The 21,145-nt window shown below is 36.9% G+C and overlaps 1 protein-coding gene across 1 annotated transcript in view; it reads right to left on the reverse strand.

Moving 5' to 3' along the window:
* Nucleotides 1-21,145, reverse strand: part of VIPR2 (vasoactive intestinal peptide receptor 2) — a 58,292-nt gene that overhangs the window by 10,983 nt on the left and 26,164 nt on the right. The window contains exons 5-9 of the mRNA XM_021387982.1: nucleotides 13,416-13,513; nucleotides 9,245-9,386; nucleotides 5,318-5,468; nucleotides 4,370-4,430; nucleotides 2,163-2,232 (exon numbers count right to left, since the gene is read on the reverse strand). Of these exons, the coding sequence (XP_021243657.1) occupies nucleotides 2,163-2,232; nucleotides 4,370-4,430; nucleotides 5,318-5,468; nucleotides 9,245-9,386; nucleotides 13,416-13,513 (522 nt within the window). The remainder of the gene's footprint in view (nucleotides 1-2,162; nucleotides 2,233-4,369; nucleotides 4,431-5,317; nucleotides 5,469-9,244; nucleotides 9,387-13,415; nucleotides 13,514-21,145) is intronic.

A 21,145-nucleotide genomic window follows, 5' to 3' on the forward strand; every position in this document is an offset into this window, starting at 1 on the left:
TGTAAGACAGTCCATAACAGTTTTGAACTCTGGTGTTCTACTGTCCTTTATTTTACCGAAATCCAGTTTGTTTCAGAATCTTCCCATATCCATCTCACTAATTACACGTGTCTTTGTCATTCCCAATGCTGAATTCATTTGTTACTGCTGATCATCCTTTTCATCACTCTAAGTTTTGCAGTCCTCCTACATTCTCAAGAACAGACTGAAGACTGTGTGAGTACGATGGAGGAACATCTTTCCTTCATTCAGAAATGACCTGACTTCTGCAATTCCTATTCAAAGAATTTGCAGTGACCTATTTTCACTGATGAACGACAGGCAGCCCTGAACTTATTATTCAAAGACTTGCATCTTCAATTTTTATTTTTTCTTGACGATAACTGGAAATACTTGGGTATGTATATTGAAAATGCTTTTCCATGAATGCAGTATTTTTATGCACCGATGACCAATTTTACATGACATTACATTAGCTATTCTTACTCTATGAATGCACTCTGCACAGCAGTAAACTTGAATGGCATTCTAGATGCCACAGCGACTGTGATGACTGTAGGCTGAGGCTCCAACAGTATGTGTTGCTTATCTGTCAGGAAAGGGTGAATATCACTGCTTTGTATAACCTCCTGTACTTCTGAATTCTCCTTTTACAGCCTCCCAACTACAAAACGTAGCTGAACAAACTGGTAGAGAATCATCTAATCAGAGAAGGAAGTGGTCATACACAGTACTTGAAGAAGAATCACCTGGTCATCTTCAGTTGCTCTCATCCCTAAAATATGCTGCCTAAGACAAGAGACAACTTTAGAAGGTGACAGTGGATTCTAAACATGCACATCTGGCAAGCCAGAAAAGGTCATCTGCAAAATGTGTCCATATGCCTTACAGTCCCATTGTACCATACCAGTAACAGAACCAGTAAAAAAACAGCGCGGCTGTTCCTCTGCCTCCACGATTCTGGTTCACATGTTATGATAAACTGGACTTTTCCTGACTAACCAGAACTCCATTTTCTTATCTCCCAACACATTTCCTAATCTATGCTAAGATTCAGCTGGAATTCAAGTCTGCCAATGAACACTTGGATAACTTTTGTCTCCTCATCTAGGACTTCTTTGGAGAAGTACTGCTTTCTGGCACATAAAGTCTCAGCTCAGATAGCTATTTAAATAGGACTTCCATAGAATAGGCTTTTTCATGTTTCTGAAAACACCAAGTGGTTTGTTTTGCTTTCATCTTTAGTGTATTTTGTTTACTCTGGACCACCTCCCATTCTACAGCACCTTTGAGGTACATGTATCCTCTTCTTGTTGTAGTTTTGTTGCACAGTTATTTCTTTGTATACTAAAACATTTTTTGGAGCCCTTACTTCATGCCATTTCACACTATGCTGCTTTCTCTTTGAATACTATAGAATGGCAGCAAGTTCTCTCAAAATGACTTTCAGCAGGCACAGATTGAAAAGAAAGCCCAAGTGTCAATTCTGGGCTAATTTATACTCTTGAAATTGTGTATAATCTCACAGTGCCCTAACTTTTCTGACTAAAATTTGAAAAATAAAGCACGTGTATCTGAAATGAATTAATTTGCACTGCAACTATTATCAGAAATGGACATAAACAATAGATTATTATGCACAAATTTAATTATGCAGTCATCACAATGAACAGGAATTTTATTATGCTACTCCAGTAATTCTAATGAGTTCCACATAAAGCCCCATGAAGCATTCTCAAACCGTATTCTTTTGCATTAGGCTACCAATTAAAGAAAGATATACACAGCCATATTTTTTATGGTTGCAATAATATCAGATTCTCAGTTGCAGAGCTATCTATTTACAAGCAAAATCAAATCTGCAATTCATTGAAAAGCGTAATTAGATTTTTGCTTCCCCCAGGCTCATAAAGAGAAGGGATGTTAAAGAAAGAACACCACACAAATAAAGGCAACTGTTTATTTAATAGGAGGCAGATAAGTTTTGAAGCCAACAAATCTTAATGGCCTCAGCATCTTATGTTATAACATGTCTCCAACCATGAATTTCTTCTCATTAAAACAGAATTCTTGCTTGTCTGTAACTAGCAGTAAAGAATAATGGCTATATGCACTGCACAATGCTGAACTGATATATAATTCATGTTTCAAAGTTTACTTACTATAATAGAAATTAAAATTGGTATTCGTATAACCCACCAAGGACCACCATGCTCATTTGTATCCCAGCAACTATAAAAAAAAGAGGGAAAATTGTGTTGACACTAATACCATCTGGCAAGCAAGATCTATGAAGAGAAGTATTTGCTATATACAAGTCCAAGAACATTAAAATCACAAATGCTAGAATTTGGAATTTAATCTTTTTTCTGCTTTTTATTTTTGTTTCTCTGTTTTCAATACATATATTCAAATTGGCTTTAACACTAGGCACTGGACCATACCATTAGAAATTATGGAAGATGTTGACCTTTAGGAAAACCAAGTTAGTTTCACTTTGTGTCAGGACACTTTTCCAGTAAGCACTTAACAATAGCCTCTAGGTAGCAAGAAGATCTAAAGCAACTGACAGATACAATTTAAATGACATAATTTCCCTGTGGGATATTTAGGTTATGGATGGTTAGAACTGGTTTAGGAAAATATAAGGCTGAACCTGAAGCTTTGTCTGAAAAACTGAAAATTTGATTTTCACTGTCAGCTCAGCAATTCTGGTCTAAATACTCTGAGAATTAATGCTCTTAAAGAGTAAATCTAAGCAACAGTAATAGCCTACAAAGTTCCTCTGAGATAGTAATGATGTAGGAGAAAGGAATTACCCTTCAGTTTAAAAGTTGGAGGTCTTGCAAAGAAAACTTAGAAATTATGTGGGATGTGATTTTTCAGTTTAAATACAGCACTGAACAAAAAATATCAACCACATCCAAAAAAGCGGAGTGTGATAACTGTTCATCTTACTAGCTAGGAATGATCTACCATTCCTTAGGGACAGTCTGATTTTCGTAAAAAAATTTTAATCTCATCTTCCCTTTCCATGCCATGAGCCAGGCCTAACTCTAGTTAGTCATAGCTTTACCTAACGACATGCCTCTTACTTATGTGTACATTACATTGCTTCTCTTCTGGGAATATAATTTAGATATACCAAAAGAATTCTAGATTTCAGTCTGTTGCATTGCTAGTTAGCAAATTCACCTTCAGCTATTTAAATAAACAGTTCTTATAGTCTATACCAAATATCAGCCCTATTTTCTCTTGTGTTTTGTGTATTGCCCTCCATCCAGTAAAATGACTTGGTAAAAAAAAAAAAGTACTAAAATTATTATTAAAAAGAAGTACAGGCTGGGGGCAAAGTGGCTGGAAAGCTTCATGGAGGAAAAGGATTTGGGAGTGTTAATTGACAGCCAGTTGAACATAAGCCAGCAGTGTGCCCAGGTGGTCAAGAAGGCCAATGGCATCCTGGCCATTGGCCTTCTGACCAGGGAGGTGATCACCCCTCTGTACTCAGCACTGGTGAGGCCACACCTTGAGAACTGTGTTCAGTTTTGGACATTTCACTACAAGAAAGACATTGAGGCCTTGGAATGTGTCCAAAAAAGGGCAACAAGGCTGGTGAGGGGTCAGGAACGCAAGTCTTTTGAGGAGCAGTTGAGGGAACTGGGATTGTTTATTCTGGAGAAAAGGAGGCTCAAGAGAGACCTTACCACACTCTGCAACTACCTGAAAGGAGTCTGTATAAAGGTGAAAGTTAGCCTCTTCTCCTGCATTAACTAGTGACTGGACAAAAAGAAATGGCTTTAAGTTGCACTAGGGGTGGCTCAGGTTGGATATTTGGAAAAATTTCTTCTCAGAAGTGGTGAAGTATTGGAACAAGCTGCACAAGGAGGGGGTGGAACCACTGTCCCTGGAGGTTTTCAAGAAAAGGGTAGACGTCACATTGAGTGACATGGTTTAGTGGTATGGTGGTGATAGGTTGATGGTTGGACTAGATGATCTTAGCGGTCTTTCCAACCTTAATGATTCTACGATTCTATTAAATTATGATGCCCAGTACTGTATGGCAGCACAGAACCCAAGGACCCCAATGATATTTTGAGTCTTAGTTTGACTTCCAAATCAGATAGCATTACATATAGGTCTCAAAGGATAACTCTAGTTATAACCTCTCTCTAACCACTCCTGCACTTCGCATTTCGAAGTAAAGAGGAAGCATGGGCTGCATACCAAGGAGCTTCTAAAAAACTAACCCTTTACTGAAATTTTGTCTCCTTCAGAACAGCAAACTAGTTTTGTATGAAAACCAGATCCAAAACAAGACTAGTATTGGCACAGTTGGAGACTTTAAGCTTTCTCTCCCCAGCATACTTACCCAGTGTCCTCTAAAATAATCCGTGTCACTGTCCATGTAATAATGAATATAGTAGGAATTCCTGAAATTGAAGAAAAGAGAAAAATCATAAGAAAATAATTCAGACTAGCAGTAACCATTTATTTACCAAATGTTCAGCAAATAATGAACAGTTTAGTGAGGGAGAGAGACACATCTGCTGAGCTAGGATGTAAGTAAAGTGTTACAAAGTCTGCAGAAAAGTGGTTCTATTTCTCACAAATACGTAGTTTAAATCACTAATACACAAAGCATATGCCTTTCTTAGGTGTCTTTCAAGCTGTCAGAGTGACCTGTAGAGATACACACACAACTTATACATTCCCAATGTATTTGCAAGGACTACAATATAAAACTAAGAGTAAATCATTTCATAAGGATTCATTCCCATATACTGGCTTATTGTTATTTCCTAGCAATACCTAACATTTTATGATCGCATATTACTGGAAGCTTTATACTACTCCACCCATACCTCCCTGCACTTTCTGTAATTTAAAGAAACAAGTGTACTTAGAAACAGACGGAAAATATTATTGGGCTTTTGAAAAAGGCACAGTCTGTGGCTGTGCAGTTAAACTTTCTCTCTCCTCCCAAATTAGGTCAGTGCCACATCATCCTATCCCTTGAACAACCCCTGGGCATTGTCAGGAGTGCAGACTGGCAGAAGTCAGAGCCAAGCAAGAAGTAAGCTAGCAGTTAGGGTTCTGTAGGAGAGATGAGCATGGAGGCTTTCTGCTTATTCCCCCATCATGCCACAATGGCTATACCTATGATGGAGCTGAAGAGGGGAACTAAAGTTTCTGAGAAATTAAGCTTATGAATCAGTCATCCAACAGAAATTGTATCATTACATCCGTGTGAAATACTGAACTTGACTAATACACAGATTAAAATATATATTTAATTGGAAGGTGTTTACGTTCTTACCCCATCCAATCAGCAGATAGACTGTGAAATGTCTGTTGGGGGAGAATATTAACACAAGGAGGATGTGGAGGTAAAGTCCTTCAACTAATAGCCAGTAGAAGTTTGCCATAACACCATACTGGAAAAACACCAAAATAGCTTTGCAGCCCACCTGAAATGTGAGAACAGGGGTCAAAGTTGTTGCAGGAAGGATGCTGTATTATTCTGCTATTACGTACTGTGCATCTTAACTTTTCATGTAATGCTACTCCCAGATTCAGTAGATATTTTTTGCTTCTATCATAATCACAGCAAATACACTCAGAAATTTTGAAAATATCATAATATAAATATTGTAAAAGATGGTGGTTATCAATTCAATAAACACATAAATTTTCAATAGTTAACGAATGGATATTAGATTAAGTGATTGTCTACTAAGTGGCTAATAAATATATTAAATTTCCATCTGTCTTCCTAACACAGTAGAAGTTAAGAATGAAACTGCTTTATGAGTTTTTAAATGCTAAACTGGAAATGGAATGAAAATTATAACTTTATATGCTGAATCTTCTAAGCAGACTTAGAAGAAAAAGCTGAATGGACTTTTAAAAATGTTTTCCCTTTAGAAAATGCTATAGTTTCTTAATTAACGAGACACATAAAATGAAGTCCCAGTATACTTATAGTTTCTGTGCTAAACTTCAGAATTAATTTTCAGAGGTCTGCTCTGCTGATGTTTCACAGTGCTCGCTGCTGCTACTTTGGCCCTTCTCAGCAGGAATCTGGGATGTGTGAATTGAACATTAAAATGTTTCTGCTGAGACTGAGCTGAGAAATGTGATCATATGGTGAATGCAACAGACTAAACAAAATGGACTAAATAAAACTTACAGTTTCTGTCTGCTTTACTCTGTTCCCTTCTTTAAATACCCTTCATACCTCCACTGTTTTTGTTAAAATTACAAGTACATCAAATACCTAGGCAGGTAATTTACTCATTCATTGGTTGATTCCTCTGTCTACACAAGTGTCTGTTATGTGAAATACCCTAAGTTAACCTAGACTCCAGCTGCTGGCCCAGAACTGCATGGTTCTGCCAGAGATACTTCTTTGTATCCATCAGCCCCACGTGGCATCCTGGATAACTCAATGCACCCCAAGAAACACTTCATGCCTGTATACATTCAGAAAACTAAATAGAAGCACGAAGTCTTGAATTAATTTCACTTAACTTTAGATGCCTAGGAGTACAGTTTTTGATGTAAGATGGACAACTATTTGCTATTTCTACAGCTCATGAACAGAAATAGGTATGTCCAGAGAAAGCCTTGGATCAGATGAGATAAGCTGCCCAGTGAGAAAGACAGAAGCCCAGAGAAACAGCTTAGTTCAGTCATCTTGTTCGGTAGAATTAATCTTAACACTGGATTTTGTATCCATGGAAAGGATACCCATTGCAGACCAGCAATGGGCCAGAACTTTTAATATGGAGAACATTAAATATATCAAAATGCAAGCTAAAATTTGCTTTGATGTTTATGGCTACTCACAACCAGATTGGCAGTCAATGTCTAAAAATTTTCTTTCCTTAAAATTCCAATCCAGATCTACCTCACATACTCCACGGAATTATGTTCTTGGCTTATGTACCAGAAGCCTACAACAGAATGTTTTCCCTTCCTCTTGCAGCTAATCCTGTATTAGGCATCTTTTCAGATGCTGAACAGTGAAGGCATATATCACTGAAGAGTCAGCCAAAATTATAGATAGAATGGTAGAAAACCCTGAGTTGGATGGGATCCCCAAGGATCACTGACTCCAGCTCCTGTCTCCACACAGGAACCACCCAAAATTCAAACCCTATGTCTGACAGCATTCTCCAAATGCTCCTTGAATTATGTATCAGTGTTATTCAGGTCTAGGACCTAATTACACTGCATTTTGAGTTGTGTGGCTTTAAAGGTGTATGTGGAACTGTGGAACATCACACACGTGATAAATGTCAGTTAATGCAAGGCAAAACAGTCACAGCCATGTGGCGTCAGATCATCCTACATATAATGCAACAGAAATTATTCAACAGTCCACAAAAACGGACAAATTCCAACAGGAAAATATGAGATTCTCCCACAGAGAGTAACTGAGAATAAAAGAAACTGCAGAAAACAAATAGCATTTTAGCATCTGTTGACCAATCTTTGAAGGACCTAACTTGACTACCCCTGGCAGTCTGCCTAACTACTTATCCTAGTTTGGGCCTGGATTGGGCCTGGTTTGGGCCTACTAACCCAAAGCTGTTACATGTTTATTAGGAAAGTCCTGGATTACTAATTCATACACACAGCTTGGTAGTCACTGCTAAGGATTTTGCACTTTGGGATAATGTGGATTCACCAATATAAAAACATCTTCTTTCCATTTTATTTCCACAAGCTAAAACTTTAGTAAATTAATTCTGAAAGTATCCAGTTATATTTGCAGTGTTCTTTTGCAGCACTTCTGGATGAAACAAAGGAGGTAAAGAATGGAGATTATATAGTTGTTAGCATTTTTGCAGCAAGACAACACCTTTCTAAACATTGCATATGAAAATGCAGTAAACATATTAGATTGTGGTTTAACACTTACAAGGAGCTAAGTATCACACAGCTGTACAGGAGTCTCCCACTTTCCTCCTACTCCAGCTTTTTTTTTTGCTGAGAATGACACCATAAGTTAGGGAATGTTCCTCTGGCCAAGTGAGGTCAGCTGTCCCAGTGATGTCCCCTCCACACTTGCTGCCCACACACAGCCTACTGGTCTTGTGGAAGAGTTGCAGAGAGACAGCCCTGATGCTTTGTCAGCACTGCTCTGTTACAACCAGAACACTGGTGTGATAGCAACACCTTTCCAGCTTGTGAAGCGTAGCACTTTGGGGGAGAAAGTTAACTCTGTCCCACCCAGACTCCGCACACTTGCCAAGAATGCAGGTGACAACGCTTCTGTCATATCCAGAAAGCAAGACGATAAAGACAGCTCCTGCAAATATCTACTTCCCTGACTCATTTCATTCCCGGACCCCTGACAGAGTTGCTGGAACACTTCCAGAGAAGGTGCCTTTCTCAGCACTCCTGTTTGTCTTAAAATCTCTCTGGATTAATGTAGTGGCTGTATGTCAACGGTTTACAGGCGTTAGGCCCGATTCCGTGACAAAGGGGACGGGGGACCCAAGGGCCCACGTCCCGGGAAAAGGGGAAAGGGGAAAAGGGTAGGGATATAGCCCTGAGAGCAAAGAACAGCGGCAACAATCTGAGGAGAAACAAACTAATTTACTAAATAAAATATCGGAATGCAAAACAACACACTATAATACAATATAATTACAATTTAAGCTGATAAATCCAATACAGAGAGAGAGAATGTCCCAAAATCAAGGTAGGCCTTACTCTACTACCGACGATAAGACGGCTGGAGAGCGAGGTGCTGCCAAGACGAGAGACGGCGGAAAAAGGGACGAGGTCTCGTGATCTGCAAGTTTTTATACTGCGAGCTTCTATCTTTTCCCTTCGGCTGGAAAATGGTAACAAAGGAGCAAAGTACCGTGGGGACTGTAGTAGTCCCTCTCTTCTGAGAACTAGGTATGTCCACTACATGATGTTATGATGTGGAATACCAATAACCGAAAATCACAAAACCATGACACTGTATTTAGCTATAGCTGGTTCTGATTTGTTTTGGCAGATGACCTGCTGTCTGTCTGTACATGGACGAACAAAGCAACAACAACTTCTCTTTCTTCTGCTTCTCTTACTTCTGTCTACTTCTAACAGATCACTTGGCCAGTCATTATACTCTCTATAGACCTGCCTATACTGACAGCATGGTATTCCTAAATATTTACAAGCATCAGGAGGACAATTTAGTGACACAAGAGTATTACATCAGGTAGTAAATGAGGTTTATTACCCATGAGGTTTGGTCCTCTGGACAGTGAGCTGTGTTGGAGCTGGAATAAAGAATATCATCCTTCACTAAAACAGAGATTGCTCTTAGAATGAAGGAGAGGAACAGGTTCAGATGGATGTAGTTCCGAGTACAATGAAGTTTTCTAAGGAGAGATTTAAAAACAGTAATTTTAGATTTCAAGACAGAAGGCCTCTTGAGCAGACTTCTACTACTCTCTGGTTGTTTCTTAGTAACAGGAACCTTAAGTAAGAGCCTATTCTTTCCTCCCCTGTCATATTGTCAGTGCTGCCTCATGTTCCTTTAACATCATCATCTCAACATCATCATCATCATATGCTGTCCAAAATATATAAATAAAGTATCTCTTACTCCTTTTCAGTATTGCAGACCAAAGAACCCAATGGTGTTTCTCTTCCACTTTAACATAAGTCGACAGTAAACACTGATTATCAATTCATTCTGTGCCTGCGCTATGCAAATAAAACTTTTATTAATCTGCATAAATTTCACATACGCTCTCATCTATTTTTTTCCTGGTTTTATCTTTTAATTTCTCTAACTCTGCATTCTATATAATGGCTTTTTATCTTACAGTGTGTGTCAATGCTAGAACAATTAAAAAGGCATGCAAAGCATTAAATTGCCTATCCTTTCTGTCCAGTGAGATGTAAAAATCCTCTTCTTTAGTCATGGTTAGCATTCTTTAGCAGCCATGTGAAAGACTCACAAACAAATGACAAATGAAGTATTCTAATTAACTGTATAAGTGTTCAGGGGAAGTTTGTTCTACATTGAAGGCTTTTCAGATAAGACACACTCTTTTCAAGATCTTCCCATATAACAGAAATTTGGTTTAGCAAATCCCCAGAAACCAAGCTACTGAGAGTTTTTTTGGTCAAAATCAGAACTGTGAACTATACCTGGATATTAGCCAGAAGCCAGGACATTTTAGCAAGCTGAGCAATGAAAGAATGAAGATGAAATAGGATGATACAGCTAGCACCGTGGTATGCAATGCCAGCTTCTAAGTGGTCTTCATGCTTTTATATTTAAAGAACACTTCTACAGAACACCAAATAACATGTTCTGAAATGACTAATGCAAGCACAGTTACAGAGAGCACTGGGAAATATATAACAAATCCATCTTGCTAGCCTGCAGTTTGGCAAAGGACATAACACCAGGCTGAACTTAGAGCAGTTGTTAAAAAAAAACACTAATTACTGTGGCTGTACGTGTCCTTCGCTGAAAATGGTTCTGAGAAAAGCTGAAATACTACTATTGTTTTGGACAGCACCACACTTTCCTACGGAACTCAATACATGCAAGATACATACAAGATGGGAGCGGAAAATATTTCTCATGGCTAACTTAGATTATTATCTTTTCATCCCCTTCAGTATATGAAATTATAACGTTACATCTACAAAAGGCTGTCAAATCAACATTTCAGAGGGAGTGATCAAACGACCTTTTTTCTTTAGGGCTAGGTATGATGATCCAGAATAACAAAGAAATGCTGTTTTTTAACAGTGAAACAAAAGCTGCTATCTTGTTCCCTGTGACTCATGATAGAAAACTATCCTGAATCTTGACAGACAGTTGATACACATGAAAACACATCTTATAAAAATGATTCAGATTCATACTTTTCTTCTTGGTAAGATAGACGTATTAGAGAATCTGTGAGGTTTTGCAATACAGGAGTAACTTTGAAGAAAGTATTGTAAGAGCCACATAGTAAGCAATTTGAATCTAAGTGTTACACAAAAATAAGCTGTTCTACAGTTCATTTTCACTCTCAATTGGAAAAAAAAACAACACGTTTTAAAATATCTGAAAAATATTATTTCTTTCAAATCAGTTTTCAATTTTCAAAAACTTTATCATATGCTAAAATTCAGACATTCAAAATGAAGAAATAGAAACTTACATTCTAAGAAGGGTAAAGGTACTTCTGACTAAATCAAAATTATTACTTTTAATGTTTATAAAATATTTACAGAAACAAGACTATGCCTGACAAATTGGCAAGCTCCAACAGAAAAGTATTGTGCCAGAAAGTTTCCAATTAGCTTTACTCAGAGTAAGCACACAGAGAATTACGTGGGGAGTGACAGCAGTGTAAAATGCTTTCATCTTAGTATAGCAAGGTATTACAGACATTCGTGTTCTATGCCTCTATTCTGAGTTTAGAAGATTATCCAGAGATAAAGTCCTTTTTTTTTTTTTGCAATGCTTCTAAAGCTGTCCTTTGCATATATTAATGATAGGAGACTATACAATGGTTTTAAAAAATCAAGTAAAGTGGGAATCATCTTCAGAAGAAATGTAAAAGAGATGCACAGAACTTCAACTGCATGGAAACTTTCAGGAAAAAATTACCTTTTACTCATCCAACAGTTCTGCTTTTTTTGTGTGTGTGTTTATAGCTGATATTTTAAAGAATTATACAAAGGCCTGAGGCTGTATCTGTTCTGTCAGATATAATATATAATGGAGTGTGGAAGTTAAACAGTAGTACTTGAAAAAGAATTTCCACTTCTTTGTCATGTCCATGTTTTCTTTCATAAAATAATCTGAATATATTCATGATTAAATGCAGTATATTTTGAAGCATATATATATAAATCCATCAAGGCATAATTTTCATAATCTCTGGTTTCAGTAATATCCAAGTTTAAATCCTAATCCTGCTGGGTGAAGTCAGTCACAACTCTACTTCTTCAGTGACATTTGATTTTTAACTCACTTCTTAACTACCCAACCTCCTTGTGATTTGGAAAAGTTGTCTACTGTCCTTTTTAAATACATCAAAGACAGTTTGCTGATTAGATGCAAAGGTGAATGTATTTCAGGGGTGAGTGAACTATCTTTACAAATACTACATTGAAATAGCCTGTAAGGAACCATTGGACCTTTCAGGGCAAAGTATGGTTCTTGGAAAGGAGGCGTAAACAGGTCTGTAGGGGAAAGTTAAACCTTACAGAATCATATTTTCCAAACTCTGTTCTTAAAAACAGAGTTTGTACAGATGTACATATCTGTACATACATATGTACAGATGCCATATGTGTCAGAGATATGCAGAGACATATAGCCCTTCACATTCACCTTTCTCACTGACATTTTACAACTGCATCAGTTGCAGTCTAACACAAGAAGTGTCTCTTTGCTACATTCAGACGTCTCTAATATAATGTCTGAAATATGTTTCTAGGCTTTAGCAGTTTTGAAAATGCATGATCTGCCTATAGTGTCTGGTATGAGAAACAAGATAGCGACTCCACTTTTTTCAAACATATTCCAAAAGATAATCATGGGTCACGTACCCACTCTGAACTGCCTCTAAATATTTAAATATTGAGAAAATTTTACAGTAGTCTGTAAAATTTATTGCATGCCATAGGAACAAGTTAATCAGAGGACTGAGACCTCTACACCTAACATTACATGCAATTTTTTCTACTAATTTGAGAGATACATTCTCTTCTTCTTCCAGTGGAAGTGGAAAGTTGTGTAAGGTTAATAACAGAGAATATAAAGGCTATTTTTTTAGACAGAAGTGAAACAAAAAGGCATGAAGGTTGAGAAAATGAGAAAAGCTATGATATTGATAATAAGATTTTGCCCTTTCTTTTGACAGTTGAGGATAGCTTTCCATCTCAGAAAATTCCCAGAAATGCACTAAAACAGTAGACAGTACTGCCTTTCTCAACGCTGCCTAAGAAGAACACTGCACACCCAGCACTATCCTTCAGCACAACCACCCACACTCTTACAAACTCTCTTGGACTACCTCTGATGCCTGGAGACCACTCAGAAGTTTCTGAAAAGCATGGAAGCCCAATTGCCTGGTGTTGAGACCAGCATCCTACTTATTTTCAAGAGCAATTTAATGTACTGATTTTTAAAATGAAATAAAAATTATTTTATAGATTCATTCCTAAATGATTATTCTTTACATAGGCTGTAATGTCTATGCATTTACAAAGTGCTTTGAATTTTTTTTAAATGACTGGTGCTAGCAAAAATCCTGTTAGCACTACGTTACTGTCAGTTGTTTGAGAAAAACGAAAAATGATACATTTTAAAAAAAATCTGGGCAGTTATAAGAGAATGATTAAAACTGTCTTATTATTGTTCATATTTACAAATGAAAAATACATACCTGAAAAGGCAAAGAATTATACTTCCTGTTGTGAGAGCAATCAGAGATACGCTGTGTCCAAGGGTATAAATTGCCTTCACCCTTACATAGAAGTTGACCTGCACAAAAATATACATATGCTGAAACCACTTACTGATATGTTGAATCGACTGAAGTGATATATTTTTCTATTAAATCGCCCTCATGACTAAATAAATAGCATTATTTTCATGCTTTGCTCTATAGAACATGATGAAAATGTGTTACATCTTTATTCCAACGTATTTTTGCAATGCAGTGTACCTAACCAATTGACATCAGAAAATTCAGCCTAAGAAATTCACTCACACAAATTGGTACAATTTCAGTTTATTATCCCATGTCAATGAGGTCAAAAAAAGTATCTGATTAAAAAATGTTCATAGACAACTGAAATGGAAGAATGACCCACAGTTGGAAAGAATGGATTATCACTGAAAGAGACAGTCTCTCAGTCCTTCTGCTCCAGTGTACTAAGCCATGCATTTATACATGAGCTTAATTTTAAGGACATGTTTAAGTCCCATTAATTTTAAGGACATTTTAAAATTCCATTCATTTCCTAATCTGTATGTTCAAATACTTGTCACCCAAACAACCCTTTCCCACTCCTTATTATGTAAAGTTAGTTGCTGAAACTTGGAAAGGAATTTTTTCAACAGAGGAAAAGCAGACTGAAGTGTGCAGACTGATCATTAACTACAGTTATCTGTGAATTTGCCAGCAACATATTACATTAAAACCCATTCTGAATGACAATGATAATGCTAACTACTCTCAGAATTGAACTGCTTCTTCATTTGTGCCTGAAGTGAAGCAATTAGATTGACATTATTTTCCATGAAGCTAGCTAAAATACTAAAACTACAGAATTTTTTGCTATGTGAAATTAAAGTTTTTAACAGCAATGTAGAATACATTAAATAAAACAGACAGGATTTCTATATGTACTGCACATATTTACAGCACTCAGGTTGTATAGCTGCATTTGTAAAAAGTAGTAAGAAAGCGATACCTTTAAATAAAATGTTAGAAAAGGGAAAAGCAAATCACTTAAAATACTTATTTTTATAGCATTTAAAAGGCCAAATGAAGAAGGAACTTCAGCAATTTCAATTCATCATGAAATTGGCTGGACATTCATTTAACAAATATTATGCAGATAATGAACAAAACGAAATGCTAAATGAAATGATGAATCTTGCAACTGCAAGTTGTGATTGAATGGAAAAACAAGGGAAGGGAAACATCTGCAGTAGATCTTAAGAGTATTTGTAATAATTGTCATTCTTATTAGAGCTAAAAGTGGTACTCAAGGCATCACAGGAAACAGAAATCTCTTTTTTTAATCAGAGAAGGAACCTATTATGACCTTTTAGATAACAGTCCTAACACGGTATTAAATACAGACTTCATGATGTTTCTAGTGCAATTAGAATGATCATCAGGAAGTTTTTCAGTTAAAATCCTGAAGAAAAAATATTGCTATTAAAAAAAAGGTAAAAGTATTATTTTATTGCTTTCTACTTGATTATATAATGAGTCTACAGAACCTTTGGGGAGCCTAACTGCCTTCCTAGGACCCTCTGTGGGCATACACTGTAGGTCCTATTTCATCTGGCATTAGGAGTCTGTACAGAAAATATCAACATCATACAGGATCTTACAGCATCTTACAGGATGCACTTCATGTACCTATGTAAGTTGTCACATGGACCTCACTGACAGATGACCAGCTTGCACTTAGATTGACGCTGATCACCCAGCAAAGATTCTTTTCTTCCATACAAATTCAATTTCTGTTAACTAGGACTCCAGTTCAGTGTTTCTTGAGGTTATTTCTAAAGCAGTTTTCTGATGCAATTCCAAAAACTGTTTTTTTTTTTCCAAATCAGCGTAGTTTCACATAATATCAGTTCTGAAGAACTGCCCTTCAATTCCCAGCTAGAATAGCAGAATTATACTCCCCAGCTTGGTTCAATCTTGGACAGCTCTAAAATCTATGCCTAGAGAAAAGTACTTCCATGCGCTCCTGCTCTTCTCTGTTTTTTTTTTTTTGTTTTGTTTTGTCTTAGAAAAAGGAGCATCAGATAATCCCCAAGCACTTTTCTAGTAATAATGTGATGAATGTTTCAGCAGCAATTATGTCAGCCCATGGTAGCAGGAATGCTGCAAACACACTGGGCACTCTTTCATTCAACCTGCCCTGCCCTGCAAAATAATGGAAGAAGGATGCTCCAATAAGTGACTTAACAATTTGGTAGCCTCATGATCTATCATCAGTATTCTAGGAGGTGAGGAATTTTGTTTCCTGACCTTGTGCCCATCAAGTGTTGCAAAAACACACTGCAAAGCCTGGAAACAATGCACTGCAGTTCCACAATATGTTGTTCTGTTTGTTAACATCTTGTTGCATTTACAGGCTCCATTAAAATGCTTTTCCACAGAATGTACAAACAGAAATCTGGATGGTCTCTAAATCAAAACTTCTTAACATGCACCACGTAAATATTGTAAATTTGAAGGAGATAAATGTCACTTGCAAAAGACGCAAAAGAGGTTGCAATGACAGCAAATCTGCCTTGTTTAAATACTGAGTGGAAGTTTTTGCATTCAGTTTCTCAGAAAAAAAATTATTAGCAGAGATGCCCTTTAAACAGTAACACTGACACTCAACTAAACAGAAGTCATCACATTGCAGAAGAGCAGCAATGAGGTCTCTCCTTGTGTGATAAAGCCATACACATAAAACCTGGTAAGAGTAGGGGGACAACACAGGGAATACTTTACAATGCTTTCATCTTCTAGTCTTGGGAAACACAAAGTAACTTAACAAATCCTGTGTTAAAGCAACCATTGTCCCTGTGTAATTTGTATTTGCTAATACTCTTCAACGGGTAATCACATAAACCAGGACTTCTGATGCAAAGCGTGTCCTTCACAGCCCCTGGTAGAAACTACTACTTCCCTTTCATTCAGGTTTCTCACTGTGCTAGAAAACCTTACAAAGCTGTACGGTCCCTTTCTGCTGCACAGTGGTGAAAGTGTTTTATGAGTTGATTATACGATCCCCAAAGACAGTCTTAGGTCTGCTTGGCCAAGCAACAGAAATAAATCCAAGTGTGCAAGTTTGGCACATGTAGGCTCATGCATTTGCTGTTAAACCAATGAGTACACTGGTGAAACTGTATGCATCTCTAAGTACCGCTGTCTCTATACTCCAGACTTAAGATCAGTTCCCTCTGCTTAGGTGAAGGGTATCCTCCTTCACCTCCTTTCTGCATTCAAAAATTCTCATGCTGACATTTTTATTAGGCTTTGAAATACTTTTTCTGAGAATCCTGTAAACAACTCTGCACATGCAAGATACATGGAAAGTATTAGGAAGCTGACAGTAATAGAAATATTGCTATTTGGATGTAAAAATCCATAAAAATATTTGAATTACTGAAATGCATTTGCTTACAATAAAGATACTAGCAATTTTGTTTATGTAGTTCTCTTGCTAGTGACTACTTATCTCACATTTACATGACAGATCAGAGTCCAGAAGCTACATGAAGTAATTTCAACTTGCACATTTTCTTTCAGCAATAAAGTAGCTATTCTTCAATGTTTGACACTCTTGAGAACTCGTTAATCTGGTATTTGGCTTCTACCTGACACTGAATATAACATTAGTTTCACAAAAATGAGTCGTAATGACCTTTACTATTACTTCACCCAAAGGTTTTCTGCATCTTCTGCAGGGAATGAATTTCAAATACTATGAGTATGTGTCTTTATTCTTCTGAGTGACTAATCCAGGCTGTGTAACACACACAAATCCAAGCATTACTACATGACATACTATCACATATATCAAAATAGTTCAGGTAAGCTATACCAATACCTTAATGTTTAATGTCTTAAATGTCTTAAATCAGTCAGTCAAAAGTGTGCATTTTACTGATCAGTACAGAATACCTTAGTTAATTAATATCATCTCCTTTCACATAAAGGAAAACCAAACAGAGGATAATGACATTCTAGCTACAAAATATCTAAGCAGTAAGAAACCTGCTCTTAAATCACTTTTTTTGCTGGCCAGACTATCTAAAGTGCAGCAACAAACTCATTACACTGCAGTGAACATGCCAAATTAATTTAGCACCAGCTGATTTCAGATCAGTACATGAGATAAGAACAGCTTTGTTGGCAATCATGCACGATAATTTACCAAGTGAGACAGGATGAAGATACAGACTCATCCGCCACAGTCCCATGTCCAGAATTTGACTTTATCATCATGCTTACCCAGCTTTTCTGACTCTCATGGCAACATATTAGCTCTCCTTCTCATCCAGAGATACTGATTACAGAAAAAAGAACTGCTGTCAAAAGAGACATTCAGTTCACCCCTAAGTAGACATCACTTTCTGGTCAACACAGTTTCACTGACATAATTAACAAATGATACTTACTATCCTAAATGTAGTCAACTAGTCCTATTTGAGATGCCCCATGGCATCTAAGACATCTGCATGGCAGATATGACATAGGACCTCTTTGCCATAATGGCAGCGATGCCAAATGATGCTAGATGATCTATTTTTATGCAATCACATCATGCCATTTCCACATGTTAGTTATTAGTCATATACATCTCAAACATATATCTTCCTTTAGGAATTTTGATCTGCAAGTTGAATTTCACCTTTCCAGTTTTCAAAGTGGTAAGTAAGTTTATGTAAATGACTTGAAGAATTGAATGTGGTTAACTGTGCCGGTATGGACAAGATTGTAAGTAAGTCCCAAGAAATTTGTTCCAGCACCAGCTCTAACGTTCTGAACACATTCAAGACACACATAGAACACATCGAAAACCTACTCTGTAATGTGAAAGTTCTCACATTTGACTTCTATTCTGAATGGATAAGAAGAAATCTCTTATTTTTTGGATCACTTCTGATGCAATTACTTGCAATTCAACAAGTTCATTGCTTACAAAACAGACACTACTTGTGTCATCATCTAATTCTCATCTATGTATTGTATTTTAATAATGTTCATATTCCGTTAAAAGGTCCAAGTACATCAGATCTACTGAGAGACTGTATATTCTCCTTAATTTTTGTCTTGCCTTGGAAGTACTTGTTTAGGAAATATATAAATTGTTTGGTGCCAAGTATATCGCATGTTTATGTAACTGTGTTTAGTCTGCATTGCCTTTGCTCATTTTTTCCATATCTTTGCCCATCTTCACTTCAGAATGACTTGCACTGGTCCTACATTTTCCCCCTCATTCCTACCCTTGACACAGAATGCATTACTTTTGCATAAATAAAGAACACAGAATCAACTGATTTACAGACTCTAATGACCCAGGGTCAATGTACTCTTTAGATGGCGTGCACCAACAAGTTTATAGAAATGATTCTGGACCAGAATTCATTACTGGGAAATTGCAGCCAGACCAGCGTTCCCACAGGAAAGCCTCAATTCTGCTTATATGTTCTGTATTACTTTATATCAAGAATAACTTGAACTCAATATATCTTTTCCTTTCTCTTTTCTTGGAATCATAAGGGATTCCATTTCACAGAGTAACAACTCTGAAATGTATCTGCTTGATGAAGTTTGACTGCTTTTTTTTTTAATGGAATAAATTTTTGCAGAGCTCTATAAAGTTGATCTTAGGATAAGTAATTTTACTTTCTTGTAAACGTTCCCAATGTCCAGGAATGCGGAGTTCCTGTTTTCTTCCTCAGAATACGTTACAAGCAAGTGCAAGACAGTACAGTAAAGTAAGAGATTCACTAAGCCATTGAATTTTGCAGGGGTGAGTTCATCTGAGCAAGTCTGTCTTTATAACCAAGGAATAAAAGCAGCAGTGTTATTCATCTTGTCCTACAAGAAACATCTAAAATAATTTAGAAGGATAATAAAGTAAAAAGATCTAATTTTTCTTCATTAAATACAAAGGAAACCAAAAAAGTCCAGAATGGACAAAGATCGTGGGAGTCTACAGTTGGGCAATACTCCTCTGTCTCAGGTTCTTCTCCACTGACTTGCCTAGCTTTCCATCAGGCAATAAAAGCATTACACATTCTTGTGCTTTACTTCTATTATGAGGTTTTTTGTTTTTCAAATTTGTTTTAAAGGCCAGCATTTGAAGCTTAGCATGTTCTCTTGCTTTTGTTTGGATTTTTTTTCAACTGAGGTCCAACTCCCGCAGGAGTTCAGATACTGCAGTTCTGTTTTCTCAGTAATAATACCATGAAAAAAACAACCCTAATGTATTTGTAAAAAAAAAAATAATTCAAATAGCTACCTGTGATTAGGAGAAACAAATAAGGCTTCCTTTAGCTTAATCCATATAATGATAGTATACAATCCTTCTAAAAGGTAGGCAGCTCAACAGAACTAGTCATTCTCTCTCTCTCTCAAGGAAGTCAATGGAAGAGAAGAGACTTTTCTATGCTATGATTCATGTGCTTCATTGTGCTCGTGATGATTCAAAGAAATTAGGATGAGATGATTTGCAGCCAGGCTCCAAAGACTAGATCTTCTTTGATACTACAGAAGGCACGGGCTGTCTGCATTAAATGCAGATGAGTACATTGTACAGTCTAGTCAGATAAATTCGTCTGAATTTTGATTGTTAGTAACATGAAAGAATGCAGTTTTTGCTTACTACTAAAAAATCTCAGTTTGTTAGGGTGTCCATATGTTACCAACTGCCATATTATTATTATTCGTAACTACTCACAGCACTGTAGTGATGTCAGCATATAACAGAATAAGCATGTATCTCAAAGTTGCCAAAGACTAATGAAAAAGAAAATGCGACTTCGGTAGAATGAAACTACATGGAAGTGGGGGAGGAGGCATTTTTGAATGGAAATTTAATGACTCAAAGAATTTCTTGAATTGGAAGTGACTTCAAATATTAGCTAGTCCCAAATCCCTGCAATGAACAGAGACATCCACAACTAGATCAGGATGCTCAGAGCCTGGACCTTGAATGTCTGAGGACTCCAAATTTGGACACAATACTACAAACGAGATCTCACCAGCACAGAGTAGAGGGGCAGGATCACCACTCCTGCCTTGCTGGCTACTCTTCTTTTGATGCAGCCCAGGATACGGTTGGATTTCTGGGCTGTGATGGTGTGTTGCTGGCCCACATCCAGCTTGCCATCCACCAACAGTCCCAAGTCATAGAGTACCCTGAGTTAGAAGGGACCCTCAAGGATCATCGAGTCTTGGTGGATGAAGTCCTGAAACATCAAGTGTCAGCAGCTACTGATTAAGCTATGCATTAAGTAATTTTTCTTTGCCACAGAAATATATAAAAAATATGGATCTGTGTATTTCATTGCCCTCTCTAACACAATTTTTACCTTATAATCAATGTCTTACAGCTGTGTTGCCCCTTAGCACCTCAGTATATGTTTACTTTCAGACTTGTGCTCTCTATTTCCTAAGACATGAATCTAAAACTTAAATAGGTAGATGGTGAGAGAACACTATCATTGAAATGTATTTTTTATTTGGTATATAGGTATATTTTTATTTTTATTTTTTTTTTAAATTTATTTTATTTTTATAATAGGTATATTTTATGTCTGTCTTTAAAAGCCAGACCAGCTGTCCTCAGAGCACTCTAGTCTCTGACCTGGCAGTCTCAGATGGGGAGCGAAATAAACCCCCCATGATTCAGGAGGAAA

The sequence above is a fragment of the Numida meleagris genome, chromosome 2 (genome assembly GCF_002078875.1).
Source record: "Numida meleagris isolate 19003 breed g44 Domestic line chromosome 2, NumMel1.0, whole genome shotgun sequence".
Lineage (NCBI taxonomy): Eukaryota > Metazoa > Chordata > Aves > Galliformes > Numididae > Numida > Numida meleagris.